This window comes from Natator depressus, chromosome 3, assembly GCF_965152275.1.
Source record: "Natator depressus isolate rNatDep1 chromosome 3, rNatDep2.hap1, whole genome shotgun sequence".
NCBI lineage: Eukaryota > Metazoa > Chordata > Testudines > Cheloniidae > Natator > Natator depressus.
The window spans coordinates 33,927,751-33,941,896 of NC_134236.1; the positions used below are offsets into that span (position 1 = coordinate 33,927,751).

A 14,146-nucleotide genomic window follows, 5' to 3' on the forward strand; every position below is an offset into this window, starting at 1 on the left:
GAGTTGTGGACTGTTATGCTTTTAGTGTATTGCAATTATTTTCTAAAAGCCACTCTTTAAATATTTGAAACCACTTACTATACTATATGGACTACTATATGGAAAGATTTAATATTGTGTTGCCATTTCTTTTTTCACCAACTTTTTTCGCATGTTTGAATATGTTAAGTTTTACCAGTGTTTCTCATAAACTGAATCTAAGCATAAATTAAGTGAGCAGTACCTGAACTTCCTTTATAGATGATGGTACTTCACTGGTTGTGTATATAACTATGGGATTTTAAAGATGTATCAACTTGTCTAAGTAGTTCAGTTGTAACTATCATTTGATTACAGAATGGTCAAACCCCATTGATGTTGGCTGCTGAGCAAGGCAATTTAGAAATTGTCAAAGAATTGCTCAAGAAAGGAGCTAACTGCAACCTGGAAGATACAGTAAGTATTGGTGTCATTTTCTTTTTCCAGGATGGTTCCTTAACTAGCACTAATGTGTCTGGCCCTAAATTATCATGTAGTTCTGCTTCAGGTCTGTTAAGTGAAGCACCTTTGCGGCTGAGTTCAGATCAGTTATAATGGTAAAATAGTTAACACGTTTACCACTGTAACTGATCCACAAGGAAGCTCTCTTGACTAGGTAGGTGCTGGTTCCTTCTTTGTAGCAGCATAGAACAGTAGTGTATAGCTGTTGGTCATGTAGCATCACAAAGCAGGCTGTGTCCTGGCATTTCCATATTTAAACTGATGCCACTATGAAAGTTTGTGTATTTGGGAATACAGTACAGCTTTATTTTATGAGGTGTCTTTCATGGCTTATCTCAATTTTTTTTTTACAAAGCTGTAGTAAAGAATTATTACAGAATTACATAATAGCAGAGGGGAAAGAAATCACAAGGCATAGATGAGGAAGATGTGCTTAGCTGAGTTTTGAAAAAAAATGGAGAATGGATGAAGTAGAGAGATAAAAGGCAGCTAATTCAATATGGGAGGAGCAACACTGGAGAGAGCTCTTGCATCAGCAGTAGCAAGTTTGCATGGAAAGATCCAGAGATAAGTGCTAGATAAGCAGGGGACTTGAGGAGTGGCAAAAGAAACAGGCAGGGTGGAGGAGGATTTAAAGACAAGATGGGAAATTTTGAACTGAATCCTGAAATGAATGGAGAGGCAGCTAGGTTTATTGATGATAGAAGAGATGTCATTCAGCTGCTTTAAACCTGTTAGAAGCTATGCAGAATACTGCTGCTAGTTTGAATTTGGGAGGCAATAGAGATGAGTAGCAATAGTTAACGTGAAAGATAAATGGATATATTAATATTACATCAGAGGTGTGGAGCAGGGGCAGTTTTATACATAGCCAGTGTTGTGGGGTTGGTGACAGGAAGATTTTACAAATATAAATATGAGAGGAGAGAGTTTGGAGTCAAGTATGTTTTCAAGTTATAGACAAAGGAGAGGTGAATGGAAGATAGAGTTATATGGATTCTCCTTCTGCTGCTCATGAGAATGAAAACTCCTGAGACTTAGTTTACTTGTTTGAACAATCAGTGAAAGAGAACAGATGGATTTTGAAGGCTAAGTACATTACAGTTCAAAACTATCAATGGAAAAAAGGTCATCATTTCTTCACCTTTAACAAGAGGGAGAAGTTAGTTAGACAAGTGTAGATGGCTGATAATGGAGCTTTGTGGAATTTGGGAAGAAGTGTCTTGGCACAGGAGAGAAACCACAACCATCAAAAGAGTTAAGTCTGATGGAATTCAAGACACACACATACCTGTGTATAAAAAACGGGGAGTACTTGTGGCACCTTAGAGACTAACAAACCTGACACATACCTATGTATGTAGATTCTAGAAAGCTGAAATGTTTTAGCGTTGAGGGCTGCATTGAAGTGAAAAAGAATCATATATTTTTAACTACACAGAAGAGAGTAATTCCCATCCTTTGGTCATGGAAAAACTCAGAAGTATAAACTTGTGATGGGGGAATCTCAACATGCTGGTTGTTAGTTTTTGTTAGTTCTAGTAAGTATTGATACAGATTTGAGTTTAAGCCATCTTTATCCTCTTGGCTTATTAGTATGATGAAGGCTTCCATTTGAAAAAACAGACTTCACAGTTTGGAAATACATTAAATCTTGCATTATATTGAACACATACCCACAATTTCACAGTGGGTGTATATTGTCATTAGTTGAATAAATCAAGCACATTATAAACATGAATTTGTACTTTATACTAAAAATGATACTTGATAGCTCTAAGGGAACCACTGTACACTGGGACTAGTAACTTGGTATGTAAAACCTTCATATTGTATCCTCTGTAAATATCACTGATTGAATTTTTAAAAAACCAACTACATCTTTCAACATTTTTCTTGTTGTAGGATAACTGGACAGCTCTTATTTCGGCAGCTAAAGAAGGATATGTAGACATTGTAGCAGAGTTATTTAACTGTAATGTAAATTTGGAGCACCGGGATATGGTATGAATTTTTTTCTAGTTCTAAAATGGAATAGTTATGCTAATAGGGACAAATATGGAGTTGATTTTCCAGCTATGCAAAACAGAATGAAGATCTTCTATTGTTTGTTGAGTACTTTAAAATGTAAAGAAGTTCTGCTTTAAAATGTTTGTCTAATGATAGAAAAGAACATACCTTTTCTGGGGTGGTTTTCTTTTTCTGTACATTAGAATTTCTTCGAGTTTAAACTAAAATACTGTAACTGTCTGTGAAATGTAAACTGTATTATGCTTGAGACTTTCTTGCATGCTGGAGGAATCTCAGGTCTTGAAAGTTTTAACCATTTTATTTAAACACATAAAATTCATTATATTTAATCTTTGCAAATGTAAACTAGGAAGGGGCAAAGTAACAAGCACTCCAATGGTTGATTTTGTTAGCTGGGTGAAGAATGCATCCTAAAGGATAAATTTAAATCACTCCAGCAAGTTCAGTATAGTTAGAGGCTTGGTTTATCTGGGCAATTGTATGTGTAACTGATAGGATAGTCTCCTTATGTGGCATATGTTAGGGATAATTAATCTCATTAAATTGCAAAGTCCAACTCTTTAAATTCTTAGGATTCTGGGGAAGGTAGCTAAAGAGAAAAATACTTTTTGTTGTTGTTTTTCTTCAGTAAAATAAATGTTAATATGGTGCTCTGGGTAGGGATAAAACCATTTAGAGTAACTCCTCACTTAACCTCCTAATTATGTTCTTGAAAAATGCAACTTTTAGCGAAACGATGTCAAGCGAATCCAATTTCTCCTTAAGAATTAATGTAAATAGGGGGAGTTAGGTTCCAGGGAATTTTTTTTTCTCCAGACAAAAGACATTATATACATATACAGTATAAGTTTTAAATAATTTTAAACAAACAATTTAATACTGTACTCACCAATTATGATTTTGAAGCTTGGGGTCGGGGCGTTGGGGCTTGCCCGGTCCCTGGCTGAAATGCTGGGTGGGCAGCGTGGGGTGCCCTGACCCACCTCCCCAGCAGGCGCACCGGGCGGGTGGAGTGGGGCAGGAGCCCTGGGAGGGTGGAACAGGGCAAGCCCCCACACTCCCACCCCGCTTCCTGGCTGGAATGCCTGGCGGGCGGAGCGGGGCAAGCCCCGGGCCCCGGCAGGAGCACCGTGCAGGCGGAGTGGGGGAGCCAAACAAGGTTATAAAGGAACATTGCAGGACTTTAAAGGAGTATGTTCTCTAATAGATCAGCAACCTAATAACGAAACAATGTAAACCAGTGTAAGGTTAAGTGAGGAGCTACTGTATACTTTTCCTTTATGGAAACATGCACATTCAAGTGGCAAGCCATGCTCTTGAACTCCGTCTGTTTAGTTTTATAGAACAGTGAATTCAGATTTGTCCGTGAGTTTCCCAATAACTTTTATTCAACTGTAACATTGGCAGGTTTGTCCACTTTCATTTGAGAGCCATTATGGAAGCATCTTATTCAAACTAGATTCCGCAGTGCTTTTGTTTGAAGTCTGATTTTATCTGCGGCAAGTTTGATAAAATCATTTAGGAGAGCATTTTTCTTCCTCCTCCCCACCTCCTGCCCTAAGTTCTGTATGTTGCAGCAAAAAAAGTTTAATTTTAAATGTTACATGTTTGAATTTTTAGGCTAGTTAGATGGCAACATTTGTCACTATTGCTTGTGATAGGCTCATAAACAGGAGTCTAAGAACAGGTATGCAACAAAAAATGCATAAATATAGGTTTTAAATAAATCTCTCTAATATTTTTCTTTGTTGTGTTTGACAGGGAGGGTGGACAGCCCTAATGTGGGCATCATATAAAGGTTGTACTAAAGTAGCTGAGCTGCTTCTTGAGAAAGGAGCAAACCCAAACATCACTGGGCAGGTAAGGTTTGATCTTTGAGAAGAGAAATATTCCTCAAAAACCTGAATTGTGTAGTAGTAGTCTCTTGCGAAGAACTATGAGTTTTATACAAAATTTTATACTGCATTTCATGGCAATAAAGTGATAGTTTTATGATTTAGTGTCATTGGAGCAGATGATGTTAAAGATTTCAGTAAAGTTTACATCAGGAAGATATTAAGATAGTGACAGTAATTTCTATGTGTATTAAGCCATGTACAGTAGAAGGAGAATTCTATTCAGTTTTAATTATTTTATTTCTAGAAATCAATAATTGAATAAACATTTATATAATTAAGAGTAGTAACATCTCTTGTTTTAATTATTTCTCGGTAACTAACAAATAGTCTGGGTTGTAACTGTGTCATATATACAGATACTCCTGAGAAGACTAGTCATGATACTGATTTTTGGGGCTCTGTTCTGTCTTCTGCATGTGTTGGCATTATTAGCTCCCACTGATGTTAGAAGGTGTATATGGTGTATATGTACGTGGTGCGTTTTAGGTTCTGTTTGTCATTACAACTGTGTAAATAGTGAGGTATTAGGATATGATCTTTTTAAATCCTTGTTAAGAATAACTGTTTCCAAACAATATATGACTTTTCTACTACTGACTAATCCGTTTAATTGGCAACAGTTACTGAAGTATGATCAATAGATAATTTTGTGTGTATTTCCTTTCATGTTTTATGAAGACAGAGGCATTCTAATAGATATTAATGTATAAATAAAAAAACAAGTAGAGTTAAGAATATGTTTTTGTTTCCATGGCTTAGTTTTTATATTGTTGTTATCTGATCCAAGCAATATAGCGTTTATCCAATCATTTGGGCAGCAGGACGTGGCCACTCGGATATAGTACATCTGTTACTGCAACATGGAGCTAAAGTCAACTGCTCTGATAAAGTAAGCTATGATGTTTGTTTAGTATTTTTATATTATTACAGAATTGTTTGTACAGCCCAGGAAAGAGTGTTAAACGTCAAGGAAGTTATCTAGCATACAATATCCAGAATTTCTCTTCATTAAACATTTCATTTATGCAAGAATTTCAAAATTTATACATTTTCTGACTAAAACATCTGTCACTGATTCTGAAAAATTAGACTAAATTACATTTTTTTGCTCACATGGTTAAAATCCCTGTGGTATGGACCAAGTCACTGGCTTGGCAAGTGTCCTTTGCAAATCTTGCTTCATAGTATATAATAGTTTACAGTGAGTAATATACTAAATATAATATCAAAATATTGCAGTGAACACTGATTGCCTTAAATCATGTTTTTCTCCTTTTGCTTCTATAGCTTTTGGAAACAGTGCTAACCTGACTTGCATACATATATAATTCTGGTATCTAGAAGCCTGTGAGAAAGGAGTTAAAATTGCAAGCATTTAAAATGTGGTAACTTCATTTTGTGAAGTGTAGCTTTTTGACCAGTTAGCTGATCACTGTTCCATAGCAAATAGCTTCTGAAAACACAGCTTCAGACTAAATAAACAAACACAGCTTCAGACTAAATAAATAAACTTAATAGGACAGGTGAGAGAACACCATCTCCATCTTATTGCTTTCACAAATAAGTTTGATCACCTAATAAAGATGAGATCATAAAAAAACTTTAAAATAAATAATATTTATTTTTAAGGTTTAGTTGAAATATTCAGGAGAAATTGGATGACAAAATTATTTTTTTAATTCAAAGTTACTTCCTGGACGATTAAATATTCTTTGGATTTTTTTAAAAGTTCCTGTTCCAAGGCATGGGTCTATGTGATAATGAAAATGCAGATTGCTGACACTTAACCGAAGGATGAAAATGGAAGTAAATTACTAAGTACTGAGTTTTGAAACAAACATTTCATTTCGTTTTCCATTTTGCAAACTGGCAGGTCATTTAAAAAAAAAGAACTTAATATTTTAACTTTCTATATTGTTTTTCATTGTCCTGAATAACAATACAACATCAAAACATTGCTTGTTCTTTTAATCCCCGACTCTGTCTCATCTTAAGGGACATATTATTTATTAGGGAAGCTTACTTTTGAAATTTGGGTTGTTAATTTTAAGTCCTCGATGAGACTCTTAGAGTTACAGGAATAAAACCCTTTCCTCACACAAGCTCTTTACACTTCCATCTGTAAAAACCGACTCGGTTGCTAGTCAGTTTCCTTTTATAAACAGCTGCTATTAAGTGACCCCTTTGTGGTGCTCAGGATGTCTCTGTCTAAAAACGGATTGTATGGCTCTCCATAGAGTAAAATAATAATTTTTTAAAAATTGCATGTGTCTGAAAATACTCCTCAGATTGATCTTTCAAACAATCTTTTTCCCAATGAAATTAGTAGTCATTAATTATAGGATTTTATTCCTTGTATTAAGTAACTTTCAAAGAACAGCTGTACAGGATTTCCTACAATATATATCTTTATTTTTTAAATGTAAAAGCTGCCTTTCATGAAATCTTGATGCTTATACACACTGATTAATACAAAAATTAACCAAACACTGTTCTCAATCACAGGTTAAATTATTAATCTGAAAATAAATTCCCTTCCCTATCTGAACTGTAGTTTTCAACCAAACCTTTCATAAAATGCCTAAGAAATTAGATGCATGTTGAAGCATACTCTGAAATTTTGGGGCTAGGGTAGGGAGGAGGAAATGAGTTTGTCAAGGATCCCTCCCAAAAAAAAAAAAAAAAAAAAAAAAAAATCTTACCATAAGCTCTCTCTCTCTTATTTCAAAAACAGAGGACTAAAAGGTCATTGCCTAAGCTTACCACACTAGCAGCAATATTACATGGGGAGGGAGGTGGTCTCTCAAATGGCAAAGACTGAAATCATTTAATCCCTGATCCAACAAATGCCTTAAACACATACTTAACTTTTAGCATGAGCATATTCCCATTGAAGTCAATGGGCCTACTATTCACATGATTTAAAGTAAAGCATATGCTCAGTTACTTTGTTGGACTGGGGCCTTGTGGCTTTGTAAATCAAATCCTGCACTTCAGAGTCCTTCGGAAACTAATACACAGCTCTTGCAGACTGTTGAGACCTTATTGAAACTTTGACCAATCCAGAATACTTGTTCAGTCCTCCATAGTCTTCTAACTTGAAATACTATAGGATCTTCAGTAACTGCCCTTATGCTTGCACTATATCTTCCCCTGATCCACCGAAAATACATCCATCACCACTTTGTGCACTTCCCTGTTTCTTTCCTGCCCCCGGTAAACCCCTTGTGCACTGCTTTATGTTTAAATTTCTTGACACTATAGCCCCAAATGCTTACATTGTGGGTCTTATCTTCCCCTATTCTGTCTTTCTACCAGTGATTTTAGCATCATTGTGCTGTTAATTCCTTCTCCAGCTCTCTCCTCCATGAATTTTCACATGTTGCCTCCTATCCAGGGAATAACCCAGTATGCTAAGATACCAGTGTCTTCTCAAAACTTTCCCTAAAACTCCACTCCTATGATATGCATCTGTTGCGATTATGAGGGGTGTATCTTTTTTTATACTGTAAAATAATTGGGGAAGGCAAGGCCTGTCTTTATTTTTGTGTATTTTATAGTGCCGAGCACACTCTGCTAGACAGTATAGGACACTAGTCCATTCTTGACATTAAATACAGTAACTCAATTTGAAAGAACATATTAATAAGTTTTGTGATTGATTTTGTTTATAGTATGGAACCACACCATTGATTTGGGCTGCTAGGAAGGGTCATTTGGAATGTGTGAAATACTTGCTGCAGATGGGTGCTGATGTTGATCAAGAAGGGGCTGTAAGTAACTAATTTTGTTTTCCATGGTAAGATGTGTCCACATCTCTTGTTTCTAGCATAAACAGATTGACCTTTCTGGTGTGCAAAAATAAAACAAAGCAATGAAGAAAAAGCAATTTATTGGCCTTGATCTGTGTGCAGGTTATTTTTTAAGATCTAATCAAAAAGACATACAAGAACTCAAACTATCAGAGAGCTTTTTATGACTATGGATTTTGTACTCTCAGCTGTGACATTGCTATATAATTTTTTGAATGATGAATTTTAAATTTAACAGATACATTACAGAAGTAGTGGAAAATAGTGGCACACATTTAATTTCTTTGGATTTATACAATGAAAAGGAACATCTGTGCTATGTTTTAGGAGTCACAACTTAATAGATTGTCAGTTGCTATTTTTAGAGATTTAACTACTGTGTCAAAACTCGATAGGCAGAATCTTGGTAGGCCAAGCACCTATCACATGTTGCTATTTGAATAATAAATCATATATAAAAGTTGGTGTGGCTCTTCATGTTTTCCACATAATATGTTTAAAACTTATTGCTTTAATTGCCTATTTTGTCTTATAACTGAAAGGCTGTTTTTATTTTAAAATAGTTATTGAACAGTGTTCGATATTTGAATTGAAAATAATGTAATTAGTTCATTTAGAAAGGTGACCTCTCTGCATAAAATGTTCAATAAAAATTCCATAAGAACACACAGTACTTACGTTAAATACATGTGGCAGCAGTCTTTGTCATCTTTAGTCCTGCAAAGGAAACATGCGGGCAAACCCCCTACACCTGAGCAGTTCTCTTTACAGGATTGGGGCCTAATGTGATAGAATAAGCTGACAGTTTCCAAGAATTCATGTAAATGAATTGCATCCTGAATTCAGAAACAATGTTGTGCTTTGATGAAGACAAATGTTGAGTTTGAGTGTAGTAGTGCACTTTCTCAGTATACACTGTATGTTGATGCATGGGTACTGAAATAATAGTCAAGCCCTAAACTAATAAAACAGGAATTCTATTTGGCGTCACAACACATGGATTTTTGATGAAAATGAATATTTAAATTGCACTAATTATACAGGTTAAAGTGGGTGCTGCGAATAACCCCTACAAAAAAACAAAAAAAGTTCCCCCCCCCAAAAAATGTTTCAGCATTCTTCTTATAATTTAAACATTTCATATCACTCACATTTAAATTGTGATATTCTTACTCTGAAAAGTACTTCAAATACTCTTTAAATAATCCTACTGAAATTAGTGAGACTGCTCAAGAAGAAACATACTACTTAATGTAAGGGTATTAGTCTAGTTGCTGGTGAAAACTTTGCTATCTCATTAGCATTTCATTCTAGATAACTCTTCAGATGGTTGGAGGAGGGACAGTGGAGGGTAATATTCTCACTTCAAAGTGTGCAATAAAAAAACAGTTTGTTCTGGGGTAAACAAATAAAAAAAAAGTGGTTCTAATTTATTTTTCTGAAGTGGAATTGGCATATTTAGTGCACTGATATGATTTTCATAATAATGCAGAAAGATTGTACAGTTCATATTTTTTTCAGAAGTTATGATAAATTGCTTTAGGATTTCACACTTGCATTTAGAAAGCTCTTTGAGATAGTGCCTGTTTATTTTTAAACTTTATAAAGTACATACTGCCATATATGGTACATTTAATAAATATCTGTGCTAACATTTGAATGCTCGAGAAAGTATTTGATACTTTCATGAGAAATCTTTCCTTCTTCTTTAGATAGCTTGCCGTGTTCAGGTATTGTAATTATTTGTATTTCTTATTTAGGGTGTAATAATTTCTTCTTTTTTTTTTTTTTTTTCAGAACTCTATGACTGCACTTATTGTGGCAGTAAAAGGTGGTTACACTGACTCAGTAAAGGAAATTCTGAAAAGGAACCCAAATGTAAATTTAACAGATAAAGATGGAAATACAGCTTTGATGATTGCATCGAAGGAAGGGCATACTGAAATTGTTCAGGATCTACTTGATGCAGGAACTTATGTGAACATTCCTGATAGGGTTAGTAAGTGCTCTGATGATAAACTTGGTGTCAAACATATGCCTGATATATTAGCCTGCATCACTTTATGTAGTGTATAGTGGTGTTATTAACTCATATATATACTACGTATTCTCATATTTATTTTTTAATTTTCTGCAACTAGGTGGCAGACTTCTGTGTTACCATTCTAAATCAGCCATGGGCAACGTGCTTGATAGGAAAAAGAAATGTTATTTGTATAGAGCTAAAGAAAGTCTAACATTCTTCTGGCATTACCAGTTGCCACTAATGTATAGGTGGACTAATGTCACCTCTTCAGCATGCCTTTTTCCAGCTCCCTTGGTTTGTAAGAGTCATGAAATCCATTCAGGGCCTGGGTTAACACAGCAGTGCAATACACTGTGGGACTATCCACTTGAGTTTCTTAACAGATGCTGCTTTTTGTTTTTTGATGTCCTTCCAAAAGATATGCTGTAGATCAACCATAGTATATTGAACTCAGGATTCATTTATTGGGTGGTGAAGAATAATACCCTCCCTTGCTGGAATTACTGGTTGATATTCTACGTTCTTTGTTATTCAGCAAATAAGAATAAGGGATCAGGGTTGTCCCTTCTAGCATTAATATTAATTAAATAAATATTGTTTACCAGAAAGTCACTTTCTTTTAATTTTCAATGCCTTTTTCACTTTTAACAGAGATCAATCTTTTTTTTTCCTGACACAGCAGGTGCTTAGAAAAATGTAATGGGTCTGGAGGCAGTTTTAATAGTTTCTAAAGTGTTTCTAGTACTGTCAAGTTACAAGGTAGAGTCATTCTGGATTGACATCTTGCTTTTTCTTTCTTCAGTAGTGATAGAAATTTAGCAGCTAATATTTCACAAGCTGTTATGATTGGAAATCAGTGTTAAGCATTCTTTTCTAGTTCTAAAACAAAGGACATTGGCTCAGTTTGAAAGTATGTAGGTAAAACTGATGCATAAAAATGCCAGGAATCATTTTACAGCAGCAGTAATGATGGCAATGAATTATATCTATGCTACTACCTCTTGTGACTCCACTGCTCTAGTGTTTTTTTGATAGCAGAGGCTTAAATCATATTGAAAGTCAATTGGCGGCGGCTGCAGGAGGTGGGGGAAGATAGTAATCAGAATGAGGTTATTGTAAGGTCTGATATCTTTGAGCTTGACAGAATTAGTAGGCATTGATCTATACTATTAAACAGCTAATATTTTGTTCTGCTAAATACTAACACATAATACATTTGGTTCAGTGGCAAAAACTCTCAATGGTTGCTGCCAGAATTCAAAAAGTCAAAAAAAATATTTTTTTTTGCCGCTAATGGTTTCCACACTTAAATATCCACTTCATGTGTCTCCTAAACAGTTTTGTACTAAACTGCAGTGTGTGTCTGATGGCGTATGTGGCATGAAAAATTATTGGTCTTACAGAAACAAAGGTTAAAATACTTAATACTCTCACCTTCTGTTAGGAGCCAGATATGTAGTGACTTCTAATTGGTGTGGATTGGAATTCCTCATTCTTAAATTTTCTGATTTGGGTCCCAATTTGAGCTATGGTATTGGTTGAGTAATTATTTCACAGTTCCAAAGGATACTTAATTTTATTATATGCTCTCCCATCCCCTATCCCCCCTTTTCTTTTTGGTACAAATTACTGTGACAAAAAGAAAAGAAAAAAAGAAAATTTTGAGATAGAATAATACTATTTTGATTCTGGTTGTCGCTGCAAATGAAAACAGTTTTATACAGAGGGATTTAAAATAGTGAATAGTGGGAGCACTAGCACCGATTTTGACTTGCTGCATTTAAGTTTAGTATTTTGCTACTAAATACTAAAGGAGGGGATGTTACTGAAATTCACGCCCTTAGACTGCTTATACAAAATGGTGGTTATGTTTAGATACTTGTTCATTTACTGATGGCATTTATTTTCTCTGTTTCACTGTGGAAAAAAATTAGACATGCCATATCAGTTCATGGCTTCAGTTTTTGTATGTTATAACAATTACAAATTATGTGAATTGAGAGGAGTTAAATAAAATTTATATTGGATTTTAGGCCTTATTCTTCAGATTGTATACTCATATAATTCCAATGACTTCTGCAAAGTTACGTCTTCTTTTTTATGTTGGAGTAACTGAGACCAGAATCAGCCCCTTGTGCACAGCATTTATTTATCAAAAGAGAAGACCTCAGTATAAAAAAAAACCCATTGCTCTATGAAGAAAAAGCACAAATTCCTGAAGGACTTCAGAATGATTTTTCTGTATGAACACAGAATTAACACAGAATTAAGCAAGAAAAATTTATCTTTTCCCATATTTATTCTTTCTTGTTCTTTTCTATGCTTGCTTTATTTTAAGATTTGGTTCCTCAAATTGTAATCTTGCACATGATTAGGTTTTACTTCAAACGCTTAATGTTTGACCTCTTTGCAATAAAAATACTTGTTGAAAAATGGAAGCTTTTTCTACTCTCTGAGTATACTTAACCAGTGTAAACTACTAATAGGTAATCTGAATTTCATTATATAAAGATTTAGTAAAAATTGACATGATTTATATGTTCATAGGCTATAATTTGTCACCTAATGTGATTTTCAGGCAAAATATTATGTTTTCTTTTTGGTAAATCGTTTTAATCAAATGAGGGAAGATTAACCTATTGCTCCTGTTTTCTATCATTTAATTTATTTTCAGAGTGGAGACACTGTGTTGATAGGGGCTGTTAGAGGAGGTCATGTTGAAATTGTGAGGGCCCTGCTACATAAATATGCTGACATAGACATTAGAGGTCAGGTAAGTACAATGATGGTGTTTTGTTTTTTTTTATGGTGGAATGGGAAGTTGAGAATTGTACAGTTCCCTGAAAAATACAGCTTGAAAAATTTGTCCATAGTCTTACCAGCCAGAGGACAAAGTCTACTAACTAGTATGAAGAAAAAAAATCTCTTCTGACACTGCTCTTGCTCTTGCTCTTGAAGGAATACATCTTATATACTGTATTTAATAAAAATATGTTGTCAACCAACTTTTTACTTTTAATTACCTAACAGAAAAAATATTTATTGAATATATTTGATGCATTTTACCAGTATTCCCATAACATATTTGCTGAATAAATTATATTAAATATATTGTTGTCAGTACTATTTGACCGGGCCTACTCAAAACATCTTTCTTGTTTTTGTTAGAACTTCTTTCCCTTCCTGGCTTAACTCCACTTTTTTTTTTTTCTTTTAATACTCTGCATTATTATCAATTACTGTTAGTTTTTTCTTCCACACTGTGCTTCTACTCACTTTTTCTATCTTCTTCCATGTCTTCTTCCTCTTCTTTCTTCTCCCTCTAAAGCCTCTCTCCCAATACTGTATTTCTGTTTTCAAGCTCGTCACATCCACGTTCCTTCTACTCCTTTAACCTTTCCCCACCACCTGTATGTTGGCGTGTAGTAAAGCACTCATGCACTACTTGCTAGAACACTAAACTTACTAGCCACAAAAAAAATAGATTTGGTGCCTCAGTGTCTTTGCAGTGACCAAGAGAGAAGCCAAGCTGTCTCCCCCAGCAGCTATGAAAGGGGGAGGGTTTTTTAGGCCTCCTTCCAGCATGCTGTCACTGGAACCTGCTTGTGTGTTCCATCTTTGTCATATCAGCTTTTGTCTACTACATGTCTGATAAATTTGGAGCCCTTCAATGTCCTCAGGATACTGGAATGGAAAAGGAAAACGTTCTTGTAGTTGCTTGGCTGCTACATTGAAGAGGGAAGGTTGGGTCACCACTGCTTGACCTCCTTCCCCAAGTCTCTGTTTTTTACTTCTTCCTCACTGAATAGCTTCTGTGGAAGGTCAGAGCTTTTCCAAGCAACAGTGGGACAAAGCTGGCCTGATTCTCTGGTGTGAATTCTCTGCCAGTGAAAACAGAC

The 14,146-nt window shown here is 35.1% G+C and overlaps 1 protein-coding gene across 6 annotated transcripts in view; it reads left to right on the forward strand.

The window, feature by feature from the left end:
- The window catches only part of KIDINS220 (kinase D interacting substrate 220), a 171,681-nt gene that overhangs the window by 24,905 nt on the left and 132,630 nt on the right, over positions 1-14,146 (forward strand). For all 6 annotated transcript variants that reach the window (XM_074947688.1, XM_074947690.1, XM_074947691.1 and 3 more), the window contains exons 3-9: positions 337-435; positions 2,386-2,484; positions 4,273-4,371; positions 5,197-5,298; positions 8,084-8,182; positions 10,019-10,216; positions 12,922-13,020. In XM_074947688.1, coding sequence (XP_074803789.1) covers positions 337-435; positions 2,386-2,484; positions 4,273-4,371; positions 5,197-5,298; positions 8,084-8,182; positions 10,019-10,216; positions 12,922-13,020 — 795 coding nt within the window. The remainder of the gene's footprint in view (positions 1-336; positions 436-2,385; positions 2,485-4,272; positions 4,372-5,196; positions 5,299-8,083; positions 8,183-10,018; positions 10,217-12,921; positions 13,021-14,146) is intronic.